The 17,311-nt window shown below is 36.4% G+C and overlaps 1 protein-coding gene across 1 annotated transcript; it reads right to left on the bottom strand.

Moving 5' to 3' along the window:
- Positions 1 to 1,687: 1,687 nt before the first annotated feature.
- Positions 1,688 to 17,289, bottom strand: LOC110443000 (DNA topoisomerase 3-beta-1-like). The gene is made up of 17 exons (XM_021486933.1): positions 16,943 to 17,289; positions 15,461 to 15,538; positions 14,629 to 14,742; positions 13,506 to 13,673; positions 12,887 to 13,021; positions 12,438 to 12,550; positions 11,663 to 11,754; positions 10,892 to 11,000; positions 10,263 to 10,346; positions 9,551 to 9,671; positions 7,706 to 7,885; positions 6,467 to 6,676; positions 5,659 to 5,876; positions 5,170 to 5,350; positions 3,946 to 4,145; positions 2,695 to 2,800; positions 1,688 to 2,237 (listed from the first exon to the last, which is right to left on the bottom strand). Exons 1-17 carry the CDS (start codon positions 17,180 to 17,182, stop codon positions 2,028 to 2,030), a joined length of 2,559 nt encoding a protein of 852 aa, XP_021342608.1. The 5' UTR covers positions 17,183 to 17,289; the 3' UTR covers positions 1,688 to 2,027.
- Between the last annotated feature and the right edge of the window lie 22 nt (positions 17,290 to 17,311).

A 17,311-nucleotide genomic window follows, 5' to 3' on the forward strand; every position in this document is an offset into this window, starting at 1 on the left:
GAGGCCTTGGATGATGATAGTTGGCCAGTAACTTGCTGGGTTGAAGGGCTACCAAGTTTGATCAAACAGATGACCTTTACCTATATTCAAGGTCACAGGAGTCAAATATGTTTAAAACCTTAAAAAAATACTTGTTCTGAATATTCAAAAGGTCCAGGGTAATGATATTTAGCCAGAAGTATGCTGGGACGGAAGGCTATAAACTTTCAAGGTCAAGGGCGTCATATGTTTAAATCATTTAATAGATTCAAATGAATCGAACACAGATATTTTGCCTGTAGCTGTATATTAGTCCATTTTTTTAAGATTACAAGTGTGAGATTAATACCAAAAGCGATTCAAGCCCATTGGGCCTCTTGTATTAAGAGTGGTATACTTTTGATGTGCTAACTTACAACTGATGGTCATAATGACCATCTGAAAACAAAAATGTTGAAGTTTTGTGTACACTTGAAGCAAACCCTTAAAGCATTTTAAAGTTGGGAGTGAATATTTTCTAATTACACATCTTTGAAAGACTGGACTGTGTTAGTAAAGGAATGTTTCAAACTAGTATGGAAAAGTTTCTATTGATATTTTAGAAGCAAGAATATAGGTTTGCATTACTACAAACTTAAACCAATTTATATACAGTAAAGCTTTGTTATTCGTTACACTGTCATCATTTGTTCAGATAAATTTTAGCCATATAAAGGGGTTTGGTGATTGAGGGAAATATATAAAACAATTATTAAATAAGGGATAAAAAATTACCTTCAAATATATATTAACAGTATGCAAGGTGCCAAATGAAACAAGCATTATATCATGGTTTTGCTGTATATTGTCGAGCATACTGCATGCTAGCCTATTATTGCATTCCAATGGAAACGTTTATAGAGTTGACTATGTATTAGTGCAACCTGAAGATAACTCTTAAGTAAGAAGATATGGGAAGTGGGAGATCCAACGTCTGTGCAAAGAGTTCATCGAAGTTCTGTCACCCAGCAAACGGATTCCACGAGGAATACACAAGTCCGTCCATAAATAGAAGAGTAATCAAAAGGTAAAGATGACCATGACAACATCGTGCTGGGTAAAACGGCTTTAATCCAAGTTTATGTTGACTAGTTTCGACACATGAGGCGTGTAGTCATCAGAACAAATACAAAAAGGCAGGTTTAAGGTTGAAAATACGGTGTCTAACCTGGTAACAGTAATAATAAGGTTTGCTTGAATGACATGATAAGTGAATGGCCATCAAACATTGTATATAGGTACATCATGAGAAGGCAGAGTGCTGCATTCTTAAATGAGGTCTTTGTGAACCTTATGACCTTTGACCTCAAGGACGTTAATTCTTAACAGAAAAAAAAAGACGAACTTCAATTATAATTTACATACTTCTTGATAAACAAGCTGGCCACTTGTGAAAGGGGCCTGCATCGCTCACTTTGTACTTATTTCACACTCGTAACCTAAAAATATAGCTACAGGAAAATATCAGTATCATTCAAAAGAACCTGTTTAAACATTTAACACACACATTTGAACTACTTTTTGACCACAAAAGTTTGATATGTGAACTCCTACAAGAGGTGATGCTTGTAATCAGATAAGAAATGAAATGTGCAGAGTGATGATGTTGTTTTAGACGGGTATGTACATATAACAAACGAACGTCTTGGCAGATCCCTATGGTAGATTAAATTTAACAAACACAAAAATAATATTTTGGTATTTTATTGAGTATTTATATTTCATATATAGATATTAAATATATAAAAATTCAGACTTCTTCCTGAATGAATATCTTACTGCTGTCAAAACAAGACTAATAAATACTGTTTTTAACATAATCTTTGACATGAAGTTAATATTGCAATTGGCTGTCCTCAAAAGGATGCAGAACAAGATGTCCATAAAAAAGAAAATGCATTGTTTCAATGTATTTCGACTCTAACTGTCAGAAGAAATCTACTTGGTTAAAAAATTCTGTTCAAAATACCAGTTTACTTCGGAACACGGCTAATATTGCTGTTATTGTTTTATACAAAGTATGCGGCCAGCGCTGCCATCTTGTCTTTTGGTTTTCCTCTACCCCTGCCCCTTCCTCTGCCACGCCCCCCTCTGCCCCTGCCCCTCCCCCCTCGACGTTTCATCACGGCATGATGTTTCTCCACCATAGGTTTGAACACATTGTCACAGAACACACAGCCAGAGTGTTCTGTATTGCCATCTGCCAGTGGCGTTTTACCCTGAAAATTGACAAAATTAATATTAGTCAATGCACATTAATTGTAATATATTCATTTTACATAATATATGTACATATCTGATTGCAGGGCATATTTTTATATTTTCTTCATAATATTTTCCAAAAGTTTCTCCTAAAAAGACTGAACTACGGTAAGTATATACCTACGTTCTCTTAGTAAAGTACATATTTCATATAATTCATTTTACTTCAGTTTGCAAATCGCCAATGATTTCATGGTACTATTTTAAAGTAAAAAATTACTCTGAAACTGGAAGTACTTCTGTATAAATGTTGTAGACCCAATGAAATTTTGAATCATTAAAAACACAATTTTTTTCTTTCTAAATTAGATTATTTTGTGGAAAGAAACCTAAATGTCAAAGAACAAAGAAAGCGACAGGAATATAACCAATTTACACCAACAAATAAAAGACAACAAAGAAGATGATAGTTACCTTGCTGAAGTCTACGTTTACTATGTGTGAGCCACAGTCATCACAAGTATCTTCGCCCACCGATACACGATGGGCATTCTCGAAGAAGTGCAGCACCACATTACACCTGTAATTACAAACAAGGTGTCAATAGGTCTGGTGAAGTGTTGACAGGCTATGTGATAACAGCAGCATGTTGGAGTGCTTGTGTATGGCACTGTTTGCATCTGTTTTTATTTGAAGAGAGCCTGGTTCAAAGAAAATATCTAAAACATGTTTGATTCTGAGGCCGCTGAAAAGTGGATTTTCCTCGGATGAACTTGCTCTACAATCAAGCTTCATTATTTGATGTCATTAACAAAACAATATTAATCACCAATAACAAAAATCTAACTTAACCATTTCGGATAGAAAGTAGATAAAACTTATCTAACTTAGGTGTCAATAGATCAGATGCATTTTGCTCCAATAAACTTTACTACACATAAAATGGTTAGACATAATCTGATATCTTTGACAAAATTAAAATGGTAAGATTGTTTCATTCTTTGGTAATGCTCTCCTATACATAAACCGTTATCTACATTCAATTCTACATTTTGATGACATTGTCATCTTTGTCACAATGTTGAAAAATGGTATACAGTGCACACTGCACATCTTAGAGAAGTGGTGTAGAGTTTCACTCCATACGTTAGTATAGCTTATGCTTGGTGTAAATCATTTGCATGAAAGCAGAACAAAGACGCCAATACGTCGAAGTAATCAGCAGCACAGTATTATTTCCTGTAGGCAGGACATCATCATTTTGACCCAACTCTATATCGTAGTACATACTGGCAAGTTGGCATACCTCAAACCATGGTGTACTAGTACATTAACATAATCACTACAATATACCTACAATCATGATCACAATCATAAACATACAATGTAGGAAGATATGTTACAGAAAATATCAACTAGTTTTGGTAATGAAACTATAAATCTTACTTTTAAATGTAACTATTGACACCTCTCCAGATCACACGGAGAACAGTTAAGAATCAAATGATTTGGGAATGTGTTTCGTCTAGGTTGCTTCATCAAGGTCTCACATGTCAGGTACAATAATTGAACATGTTTAATGTGACAATTGGTGACTAAATATTTTAGAATGCGAATATACACAAAATGTACTGTTTCATTTAATTGTCACACTAAACAAAATGCTGTTGTTTACATACACAATTTATGAACACGTTCCTGTATAATCTCTGTACTGAAACCTACTTGTTACAGGCCATCCTCCACTTGGGACTGGAGGTGGGGTCAAGTACTAGGACTCCATTCTCACACTCCACACACTCCGACACACCATTCTGGGACAGACTGTGCTGACAGCTAGGGTGGGTACACTCGTTACATCCATTGTTCTTCCGCATGTCCTTAAAGGGCGGGTTGTTGAAGCAGTAAGGGCAGAGTGGGAAGCTCTGAAACAACAGGTTATCACTCTGACAAAAGTTATCAATAAGCAATGTATCAACATACAGTAGCTGTTAGACTAGCATGTAAATTGCGTATCAACTGATACACATTAACCAGTGGTCTAACACACACTGCTGCAGTGCTACAGTCGTTATAAGGACACAGCACAGAAGGGACATTTGATAGCAGTATGATAATAGAAAATAATAATAATCCAAGGTTCTTATATTCTGCTTTATCACAACCTAGTGCGTAGGTCGTCTCAAAGCGGCTCACAAATTATTATCCATGGTAATAGGGCCTTTGCAACCAGCCAATATCTTTCTCAACTCCCTAGGGAGCATACGGCCAGTGCTGCCATTTCAGCGCTCACAGCTAGCATTCTACAATTCTAGCACTGCCCAACCACATACTCAATTACAGCTGAGTAGACTGGAACAAGCGGAGTAAAGTATGCTCAAAGATACAACACAGTGCCTTGCCATGACTCGAACCCGTAACCCTTCAGTCACGAGCCCGGCGTCCTACCACTAGACTACCGTGCCTCCTAATGACACCAACTCATCCGTAATGTCCCAGGCAGATACGATTTGAACATGGGGCTTTGTAATATTATACAGCTTGTTATGGTGCTGATGTGTTGACATCAACATTATAACACTAGTGACCTCAACAGTCGCAGATGAGGCAATTTTGTTTTTTGTGAATGACAGGGTTTTGTCTATACATTTGGTAAATTCCTCTCCTCCCCAACCTGTCCCCATTCACCTTCTCCCTCCACCTGTCCCCCACAAAAAAGTCACACTTTATTTTTGATTATAACAATTTTTTGAACCTGCATGTTTTATTTTATGAGGATTTTACTCTTGGTGTCAGTAGGTGCTGTGCTTCCAAAAAGGGTCTTTTTATGCCTGAAAAGAGATCTCAAGGTATCTCTTCATATCTGGTATTTCTGTTTCTTTGTTTAGAAAGTAGACAAACAAATGTCCACTAGGGGTGCAATTTTTCCCAACATAAGTATATGTGTACCTTTCCTCTTACACCAGTTGTCCACAGCACAAGTTCAAAGTCATCTAGCGGACATTTGATCTCCTTGTACAGCTTGATGTTACCGTTCTGAGGGAGGCTGAATGTCTCGTCACAGTTTGAGCAGTGAAGGCGGGACGGCTTGGCTTGCACAAACTTCATGAAACGTCGACACTTACCACACCTGTAAAAGTGAGGCCAAAGTTTAAAACATCAACCTCATAAGAAATTCTTACAGTTGATGTCCCTTTAGATTACTGTATCAACTTTGTATTATATAAGGCTTAACAAACCAGATTGATGTAATAAAGATCCAGTCAATAAAATGTGGCATATTCCATAAGGACTAATATCAGCAGACAGGATTCATGTAAAGTCAACTTAAGACATGCTTTAACCGATGAAATAACAACAGATTTAAAGCAGTGACACAATAAATGAATGTTAAATGATATCTAATCAATTCTGAAGCATTATTTTTTCTTGAATTACCTGGAGAGTGGTTTTCCGCTGGCAGCAAGAGGTGAAAATGTCACCTCGAACAGTTCGTCCATACCCGGTATACTCTCCACGAAATATTTAAACTTGAGACAGAAGATGCTGATGCCATGGTGGAGCACCTCTTCATAGTTGGCTTTCCCACCTGCAATCAGGTTCAACTGCTTCTCCAGTGCCGACCGCATCGTAGGGAGAACAAGCTCTGCGTCAATCTGTAGGAAACAATATTACAGGTATACAAATTGACAGGGTTCAGGTGAGTTTGGGGAACCAAGCACAAGTTAATCTGTGTAGAGGTCATTTCAACATAGTATTTTCATGCACAAAATATGAAGTACACAATTTTTATTAATACAAAGTGAACGTATTTTAATGTACAATATTTCAATTTTACCCCATTTTGTAATATTGTATAAGAATAAGTAAGGTGGACTTCACCACAACATACTCAAGCATTACAAATAACAGGTTTTTTTGAAGGGTTTTATTTGGTCAACCAAATAATTGGTGATCAAATAAAACCCTTCAAAAATCCTCTTATTGGTAACGCTAGGGTATGTTGTGATTAAGTCCCCCTTACTTATTCGACTCGTATACTGTGGACAAGTATGATTCCAGGTGTGGTGTGTGCAATTACTATACAATGACGAACCCCTTAACTTTGATACTTATGAACTAGTACAATTCATAGTGTTGTGGGTTTGAGTTAGATAAATGCACCCCTACCTTTGGATACCAGAGATAAAAGTATGATCCCGAGTGAAATGGGTTTCAGTTTATATAAATGATGATGAGCCCCTACCTTCTGATACCCATGCACCAGTACGATTCCCAGTGCAGTGGGTTTGAGTTTTCGTCCTCCAATAATGCTGACATAGTTCCTTTCGCAGATGTTGTTGATGTGGACAGGGATGCTGGCATCTGTTCCAATACCGTGTTTCTCCATCAAAGTGATCAGCTCACTCTCTGTCAGGTAATCTGGCGGAGAAGTCTGGCGATCTACCAATTTTACCTGTAATGGGATGTATACATTACACAGATAGAGTAAACAATTGAAACAATTTTTAAAACAGAATAAATTTATGGTTAAAAATAGACATAAAGACCTGAATGATATGTCTGCTGAAAGTATAACGATAGATGTGTTTATTTACTGCAAACCACTTATTGCACATTTGTGCTTATAATGAATTTATACTTGTGTCCTCTGACAAGGAAGTGTATATTAGGTTTCATGACAAAAAATAATCATAGGTACACTGTGTAAGGTGGCATATATCCTTAAATATAACAAAAACAAAGCATCACAAGCGATATAAATCCCCTCGCATTCACACATTGTGACATATGTAAGAGGAAATGAAGTTACTAGAGCGATGAAAAAGTTTTTTTTCTAAACATAGTTACAGTGACCTTGACCCTAGAAACCGAAACCAGATTTGTTCAGGGCATTGCCATACCAAACACTCGTATCAAGTTTCATGAAATTCTGTTTAGGAATGAAGTCGGCAGAGCAAGGACAAAGTTTTTTCCAAAATTAGTAACAGTGACCTTGACCTTCAACATAGAAACCTAAAATTCGAACTTGTTCAAGGTATTGTCATACTTAATACTTGCATAAAGTTTCATGAAATTCCGTTGAAGAATGAAGTCGCTAGAGCGATGACAAGTAGTGTAACATGCGTATGGGCTGAATCCTATATCCCCTCGAACTTTCGTTGCAATTGGATAATTATAGGTATATTGTGTAAGGTAGCGTATATATCGGAACTCTGACAAAAATCACAGGTATAATGTAAAAGGTAGCATACGTCCTTTAATATAACAAAAATTACAGGTATAATGTAGCAAATATCCTGAACATCGCTCAAACTGAACACTATGTGGTTTGTATCAGAGGTGATCAACAAGACTTTTTTTAATTTCATTAGTTTACATGGAGAGGTATACAGTTGGATGTAGACAGACAAGGTTTGGTTTATACAAGTTCCTGATTAAACAGAGCTCAGATTTGACAAGTTTAACTGTACAATAAACCTACCTCATTGATAGTGAGATTCTGGTCCTTTTTGAACTCAGGAAGAGTTTCCTCGTCAGCAGACTTCCACGTTAGTACCGTGGTGAAACCTGGATCCAGCACGACTTTACCAGTACAGGTAAACTTCTCCGCTCCAATCTCCATATACACAGTAGTCTGTAGGTACTTCATGTCACGACTCAGCTAGAAATACCATCACATCATACAGTTGCTATTAATAATAATGATAATAATAATGTACAACATTTGATATAGCGTCCTATCTAGCTAGAATAAGCCACTCTTAATCCCTTAACAGTACATAGATACACAGTTTAATTAGTATATACATTAATTAATATAATTTTTGAGGAATTCACATGAGCTGCCTAATCAGGCGCTAACTACTAGTCCTATGCCACCTGGCTAACATCTCCCTATGTGTGTATGCCTGTGTGTGTGCTGGAGACGTATTGTGTTCTGTTTGTAGTGGGATTATGTTTCCAATAGTATCATTTATAGTGCCACCTCACTTGAATGCTACATTACAGATACCGCAATATCCACCGCAGACCTTTTTATACTCCATCTTGGTTGTTGGAGTTGTGCATGCAGGAGAAATACACTTTCTCTGAATATTCCATGCGTACAACGACTTTGGGGATTGAACCCCGGCCGCCTGCGTGGAAGGCCAGAGTGTTAACCACTCGACCAATTCGCCCATAGGTATATGATCTAGTATTGGTGTGACATGAGGATTTGTTAACCTAACACAGTGAAGAACAGTGTTGATGATTACTCGGAAGGTCTCTGGATGTAGCATTGTAAACCATTGAAATATGGTCGATCAATGCAGAGGATGGTGAAGAATGAACACAACAGTTAAGAAAAAAAGAAAGCTCAAGGGGTTTTATTACATACTTACTAATAAATACGGATTTCTTGCATATGTGATACAACACAATTGCTCTAACTGATATCAGCCCTCGCCGTAACACACCCCAAAACCCATATCAGCCATCTCCATATCAGTCTGCAAAACCTGTATTACACCCCTTTTGGAACACTTCTGTTTTTTCCCATCTACCACTAATAATGTCATACGGAACCCTTGTTTACCAACAGTTCAACAATGGCTGATGCTGAAAAACGGCAACAAATGGGGGAGGGAACATTGGACTCTCTTGCCAATAGGATTCTTGAGTTAGAATATCTGATTGAGCAGGAGAACAATCAACCCATTGTGCCAGAATTGTCTGCCGTCATTGGTATCATTGACGATGTGGCGGTAGAGGAAGCAGAGCCTCAAGCTCTCACCGTTACAGCTGCAGCAGACGACATCTACGGCTTTGTTTTAAGCATGAGGAACAAGAATACTGTCAATATTTCAAAAGAAAAATAGACCATAAGACAGTAGATCTATCCATATTGTATAAGTAAGTATATAATAAACAGAATATTAAAAACATGCCTTTTTCACACCCAGTACCAACCCCAGATTCCAATATCGGCCCTCGTATTCTCTATATATCAACTTACAATAAGATGTTTTCCTGAACATCTTAGTATATTTTAGAGAGGTTTTTCTTTTTTTTGGGTAGTTTGACGCTATAAATGTATGGCATCAGTCCACTTAGGTAGCACTACATTTAGTTTTGAACTTTTGAAGCCAAAAATGTTTTACCTTATCAATGCTTACACCTAATACCAGGATGTAAATTAACAATATTCACAGCTGTGCATAGACTAATGCTTTGTCTCAAAAATCAAAGGGGGATTTATGAAACAACAATCACACGGCAGGCTTTTATTTTCGAAGACACTTTTCCAGGATACTTATAAGTTTATTTTTGATCATACATTACTTACTGTGGCTATAAAATGTCTGGTGATAAAGTCATACAGTCGCCATGGGTCGTGGCCTAACTCAGCCTCCGTAGCCGGCCTCATCGGTGTGATTGGAGGATGGTCACCTACATCTGATCCTTTTCTGTTCAGTGGTGAAACAGACATAATATGATAGCATTACATCAAGGTCCTACCATATAGTTAAAAACTCTCAAGGTCAGACCTTATATTTAACAAGCATTTTGTGGGTATAGATGAATCAATACATGTCTCCTACGGGCACTCCCAACAGACTAAAGAACCTCTGTACATAAAACCAGCATCCTAACACTAATATTAAGTGAACAGTGAGCCATTTCAAAACTTTAACCCAAACTTTAACCTGCAGATTTTGGCCAAAATAGTTAAGACCAAAACATGTCAAAAATTCAGAAAAAATGAAATTATTATTCCACTGTCACTAATCAACATTAATGCTAGACCCCTAATGAACCTCTGTACATAAAATCAGCATCCTAACACTATTATTAAGTGAACAGTGAGCCATTACAAAACTTAAACCTGAGTTAAGTTTGAATGTCGTTTTTCTTCGGGACAACAGCTTTACATCTATTGTCAAATGTTACAATAGGAACCTTAAACTTCGACATAAATTTGTTGAAGTATAATACTCAAGATACATTTGAACCTAACACTACTAGAAATGGATGTTTCATTTAATAACCAATCTTACTTTGGTTTCTGTATGCCAGTGTTGAGTAGGTCCGAGACAATACTGCCCCATAATGAATTGGACTGTTGCTGTTTCAAAGTTCCTCTACAAAAGAAATATGTTCAATTTAATACATATTAACCTATGGGGAACAACAAATAAATATATTGTAAAAAACTTTATTTATGAACAATTGCCCTCTACTTGAGCTGCACATACAAATCAATACATAATAACAACCAATTGGATGCATATTTACAAATACCTGGTAACCTAAAATGTATTTACAAAACCGTCAAGCAAAGAACTGACACTGCCACCTAGCAAGTAGTAAGTTAGAGTTGTTCCCCTCGACTATGCATGGAATCGTTATGAAGAAGTCATGAGAGGTTTATAGTGACTGGCAAATCCAGCAGCAATTTGGTCTGTTTGTATATCCAAGCCAACAATAGAATTGACTATCATTTTTATTTTTAAAAACAAATATGTAACATTAAATCTAACGCAGAAAAGGGGTATGTGTTAGAGTTATACCAGATGTTTTGCTGTGGGTTTTGCTTCCATTTTTTAACAATTTTCCGAATTCTTAATTTAGCTTATAATACACTGATCGTGTATTTTTCTGTACTGATGAGCTGTTTGAACCCTACCTGAGGTCAAAGTTTTCTGGGTAATGCGTGGTCTCCGTCCTGGGGTAGCTGATGTAACCCTGAGTGTACAATCTCTCAGCAATCTGCATAGTATGCTGTGGCCCCATACCTGCCAACAGGAACAAGAATTTCTTAATAGTCAGATATTGATACATTTTTGTACTTTGGATAAATAATTTACATTTTTACTGTCATTCCTTTCTCACAATATTCTAATTCATTAATTTTACACCTGTAATAGTGTTTTATAGATAGGATGTAAAAACAAAATTGTTAAACCAACTGGCCTTTAATTTAAATGACATTTTCTTAGAACTTAACACACATCAAACGCCTCTGATGTGGATGTTCATGTAAACTGATAATATTGGTTCTATGGTGCCATACAGGGGATATTGATTTTACGATAAAGCACAGTGGAGACTGATTGTACAGACATACAAGTGGTAAATATTTCTGGGACTTCACAATGGGAAAATTGATTCAGTGATGATATACAACAGGAGTTTGATTATATAAGAAACAAGGGGGAATCAATTCTATAATGACATACAGGGGATATTGAATATTGCATGTCAACATAAAAAGTATGTTTGTTCTATAAGGCCCAAACTTTGGGTACTAACAGATCTGCAGGCAGTGATATAGTTAGTCTAAAAGCATTTCAAAGCAATCCATAGTTCCCCACCAGTAATGATTTCTTTATTTACTGAGCTGTACACCTATTTCAGAATATAATCTGGTCGAGCTGGACATATGATGGATACAGACCTAGACCAGAACTGGCTGTACGTAACATCTCAACTGTGTTCAGGGCTATTGGACGACTCTTAAACTTCTCTTCTTGAACAACCTTCAGGACTCTGTCAAATAAATAATCAGATATATACCGGTATATGAAATATAAGATCCTATTTGTTACAGTTAAATATCTCCGGGGTTGTGAATCAGTTATGGGTATACACTACCTTACAACTGTGATCTGCACTTACATCTCCCTTAAAATAGCATTATTAATGCTATCGAATAATTTGGACTTGCAGAAACGGTACCAATTCTTCCTAGTATACTTTTCAAATATGCTAGCAATTCACTTCATCTAAAATTTAACCATTTATATGAAATTCTGTATGAAGCCCTAGTCAAACAGATGTAAATATTTGCAAAACCAGTTATATTTATGCAACCAAAATCGTTTTTCCCATGTGACTCTACTAGAAAGCAAAAACTTTCCAGTACTCTACCAACTGCGCTAAAAGGATTCCATCAAAATTAATAAGAGGCAAGTAGATAGTTTACCACTGTGATATCTGGAATCCCTTCCTACATTGAGATATAAACCCTGTGTATTTTATCCCATGGAAAAGAAGATCAAAATGTTTTACTTCAGTTGAGCCACGGCCTTTCCAAAAATGAAATATACATTCAAATATTTTAATATGGCTGGAATGATGGAATCAAATTCAAAACACATTGTAATTCACATTCAATCCAAACACTTCCCCTATCATACATATGTATTTCTTTCTTATCATTGATACTGTACCTTGCTGAATCTACACCTTTGATCATGTTGACAAACATTTGTGCCACCTCCTTGTCAAATATCCTTACTCTGTCCCAGTCAAGGTTGATAACTCTGCCACCAGGGTGAGCCACCTATCACACAAGAAAGTTACGAGGAATTTATTGCATACTAGTATCACCAGTCCATTACACAATAAATTACATGGATGTGAAATTTCATTGAAATTATTGCATCATAGGCCAAAACCAATCATTGTTGTTTCTGCCTCGGCTCTCATAGAATAAGGAGAGGTAGGGCGGCGTAGCTTTATAGGTTACAAAATGGTTTCACATAGTTGATTTAGAACCAGTTTCATCCTCAAACAGTGCTTGTTTATAGTTAGCCAAAACATATTAGGATAGGCACTACAATGTAGTGTAGGTAAGGAACGTGAAAGTATTATTGTTTTTTTTAAAATTTGGCCTCACCTGTACATGTATGACCCAATAAGGCTCTGGTTTGAAGGACTGGATCTTATCATGTCTATCCACACAGAACCCTAGTGTGGGAGTCTGACATGGTCCATATGATATCAGAGTACTATCCAGGTCACCATACTTCCCCTACAATAGCATCACCACAAATATAATAATATGAATCTAAATATGAGGAAATTACTTACGCACTATACTATGACTTTACAATGAATGAATCACATATACAACAAACAAGTAATGTTGATAGAGCAACAAGTTACATATCATTACTGTATATGACATATGTCCATCTCAACAAGGTGTTGTTACTTCTCACTATAATACTGCAACACTGTTGAAGCCAGAGAATTCTAAACTGTACTTTTATTCTAAGATCTAATGATTTCATCTGAAAGAACAAATCAAAATATGTAATTTTAAAGGGTTATTTTGTCTCTTAGGGCATATACACACATTTTATTTATGTTTTAATTTTGAGAATGCAGAATCTCCCTCATGGAAATTTATACAGTAATCAATACCACCTAAATTCATGCTATATTTTTTTTCTGTTTTTTCTTTTTAATAAATAAGATGTTATACAAAATGTACTTGATTCCACAAAATCTACCTGGAAAAATTTAGTTTGGAACCTAGTGAAGGCACAACCAATTCTGAGGTCCATTTCTTGGCGGGCGTCCACTGACAATGACTCGTTTTTGTTGGGGCTCACTAGTTTGTTCATGGCTTCCTTGATGTCTCGGTCTGTGATGGCACTGAACTTTGACCTATACACTGTCTGTAATAAATGTACCAATACTGTTTAGCACTGTATTCTGTGATGGCAAAAAACATATTGCAAGTTCATTCCTGGAAGAAATTCACTGGTTTACTCAGATTTCCATGAAAATTATCAATAGATAATACTCTAGTATAGACTACCTTTCTGTCATATATAAAAACAAGAAAGGTTTTGAGAACACTGATAATTCAAGGAGTTATATTTGCTTCTGTTCGGACGAGATATAATATTACTATAAGGCAAACCTGAGATAAACAACACCAATAATATTATTTTAATACTTTGTTTAAATACTCATAGAAACACATTCTATCTTTTTCACTTAAAGATTTTTTTTGCAGAGATGCTGCCTTTAACTTGTTACAGATGATTTTTATTTACGCAGGATACTCAATGACTGCTGGAGAATCTGTCCAAGACACCTTTAAAACCAACACCTGTTCATGGTTACACTAACAGAGCTCGTAATATTTAAGTTTAACTGTGTATCATGTTTAATCCTTCAGGCCCCAAACATGCTTGGGTATTACACTGTGCAAGTTTTTAGACTTACTAACAAAACTTTTCACTATTTAATTTCCAGTTTATAAGAGTCTGGATTGATAAGGTACCACTGTACAAGTAGATGACAAGCCCCCAATATTATATCTGTGATTTAGAGTTAGGTTATCTCCCTTATGCATTACCTAAGAGTTTAGAATGACTGCAGTAATACCAAATATTGTTTTTCTTTAAAATGTGACATTAATGAACTAATCATTAAATCCACAAAGTTCTAAATTATCAAAAAAATGACTTAATTGTCTATAAACAAGTAACATTCTTAATTAATATCCAATCATTAAAGATATTTTACAATTTTCTTTGAGTGGAACAATTCGGAAAAGAGGTGGTGGGGTCACATATACATGTATCAACGAAATTTTAATGGAAAAACAAATTGTGCCTGTACCTGTCCTGTTCCTCTGTTCATTGAGTTCTCAATACAGTCCAGCACCTCAAAGCAGATATTTTCACCCTCCTTGTCACAGTCTAGCCATAGCACCACATAATCAGCACCACGGGCCTGTTTACAAAGTTAGGTCACAATTGATTTTTTGAAGTGGGTGAAAAAATGAAAAAGAACTGCATTGAACAGTAAACAAAAACTTTTGTATTTTTAACGGCAAGCATTTTATCAATGACGTGTTAATAGAGAGTGAGGTTCTTTGAAATAACGTAATTGCTAACCTTAATTTATGGTTGAAAATGTATCCAAATTTTGTTTGACTAGAGTAACAAAAGAAACTCTATGTGGAAGGAGAAAGACAGAGAGTGTACTTCATTTGGAAGCAAATTCCAGACAACTGCAAATTTTGTATCTGCAGATTCTCTCTTGAAATCCCATTCAAACTTAAACTCATTGTTCATTTATGAAATACTGTGGTACCTCGTAAATGCATTTGTCAAATGAAAAGATAACAGGTATGCTGCACAAGTGCACATCATGTTAACTTTCTTATCATAAACCAATATTCAAGAAATATCAATATATGTTATTTATCTGGCTTACCCAGGCACCACCTCGAAGCTTTCATAAAAAATATACACACTTCCTATTAAATTAATTTCTAATTCATGAACCTAACTAATACACCTCAAGCATTAGAAACATTAATTAATATTAATTATCACAGCAAACATTGTCCTGTTTCATTATAATTTACCATTAAAAGTAAAATGTTTCACATTTTTATCATCTGACAAGTTTAAATGGGGTTATTTGCATAGTTCCCACACTGTACCTCTTTTGACAGAAATGCTGGCATCTTTAATTTTTCTGTTGCCTCTTTCTTGCTTGTTGGTGCACTAAACAGTTCCACCTAAAATAATAATAAGCAAGTTTAACATAATTTTCAAACACTATTTCATTGTTTCTTTCATTTTATATAAAGAAATTGAGCCAATTGAAACTATTTAAATTCACTGCAAAAGGTACACTAATTTGTAAAAAAATTGATACTGATATGCTAATCAAGCAAATTTTATTCCATTGTGTACGGGAGGGGGTCGAACAAGCAAATCCCAACTTCCTGCTTTACTTATTGATCTCTAGTGCACAGCTATAAACAAATGTGGGCTCACATCTAACTGGTAGCTAAAATATAAAAAAAAAGAACTGACACATCACTTCTCCTTCTACCATAGACTGACCACTGGGGCATGCAACTACTAATAATATTGACTTGTTTTAGGCTTTCAGTCGCTGGGGACGTTATAACCTAATACTAGTATTAGGTTATACGTACCCAGTGGCTGAAAGCCTATAGTAGTTGCGTGCCCCTGTGGACTGACCTACTCCATCAAGTTGAAGATCAAAGATCATGTCAGGGTTCTGCATATGAAAGGAAAGGGAGATAGGAATAGATAAGGAGTGTATTCAATTAATATTTAAAGGATGAAAGGACAGCTTTGAAAGAGGGCAGTTTCTTTTTACAGTTTACAATCGAAGAGAGCAGTTTATTCCAGGCAGTGATGGTTCTGGGGAAGATGGTTCGTTGTCTTCAGTTTGTTTTGGAGTGGAGTGTTTGGTAGAAGAATGTATGAGAAAATCTTGTCTGTCGCGTTTGGGGTTTGAGGACTTTTTGTAGGACTGCAACTGTGTTTGGTAAAAGACGAGCCGCTTCCTACCGACTTGGCTAGGGAGATTTTCTCTTTAGCTCATTCAGTAGAGCACAAGACAAGTAGTCCAGATGTACCCGGTTCGACTCCTGGTGGAGACATTGAAAAAATACTTACCTCTGTTACATTGGCGCCCACAAAGAGACCCAGGTAACATTGACAAATATACTCAGCGCTACTTTCACAAGAATCGCTATGACCCCTTGAAAACTTGGGACGAGTTCCTTGTATATATGTTACCTTGGTAAACACTAGCGCCTTCCTACCGTGTCGGCTAGGGAGATTATCTCTTTAGCTCATTCGGAAGGACGTAGGACTAGTAAGCCAGAGGTCCCAGGTTCGACTCCTAGCGGAGGCATTGAAAAAAATAATGCATCTGTGACATGTGCAATTTTGTACACCAAGAAGGAGTGCATCTCTATGCAGCCAATGTCTAGTAGCATGTTACTATAAGCATATGTCTTATTTAGTTACAATTACCGGGATTCTTAGTCCGAAAAACTGACTGTCTACTTTATAAGAAATTGATGGGCGGAGATATTTCGGACTGTGGGCTTCTCTGAATGGGATAGCGAGACATTAAATTCAGAGTCAAGAAATCTTACAGGGTCAACACGGTCCCAGTTATTGTATTTCCCCATGAAGTCCAAACCAAAAACATGACCGCAAACAGATGTCATCTTGTAAAACACATTTTCTCGAGTCGGTGGGAAAACGCCTCTGTATTCGTGCACCGAGCAAGCTCCATTGGACCCTTTCCTACTGTTCATTTGGCCATTTGACAATATTTTGGCAATTGATTGAGCCAACGATGGCTTCTCAGCCACCATCAAAACCGTCTTCATGATTTCTATTTAAATGCGGCGTGAATTTCTCGTTATTAAAAGAATTTGCATTAAATCCATCTGTCAGATATTGTCTGTGCTTCGTTGCATGGGCATCGCCATCTTGATTCTCGTACCATCTCGCGGTTC

This window comes from Mizuhopecten yessoensis, unplaced genomic scaffold (genome assembly GCF_002113885.1).
Source record: "Mizuhopecten yessoensis strain PY_sf001 unplaced genomic scaffold, ASM211388v2 scaffold716319, whole genome shotgun sequence".
NCBI lineage: Eukaryota > Metazoa > Mollusca > Bivalvia > Pectinida > Pectinidae > Mizuhopecten > Mizuhopecten yessoensis.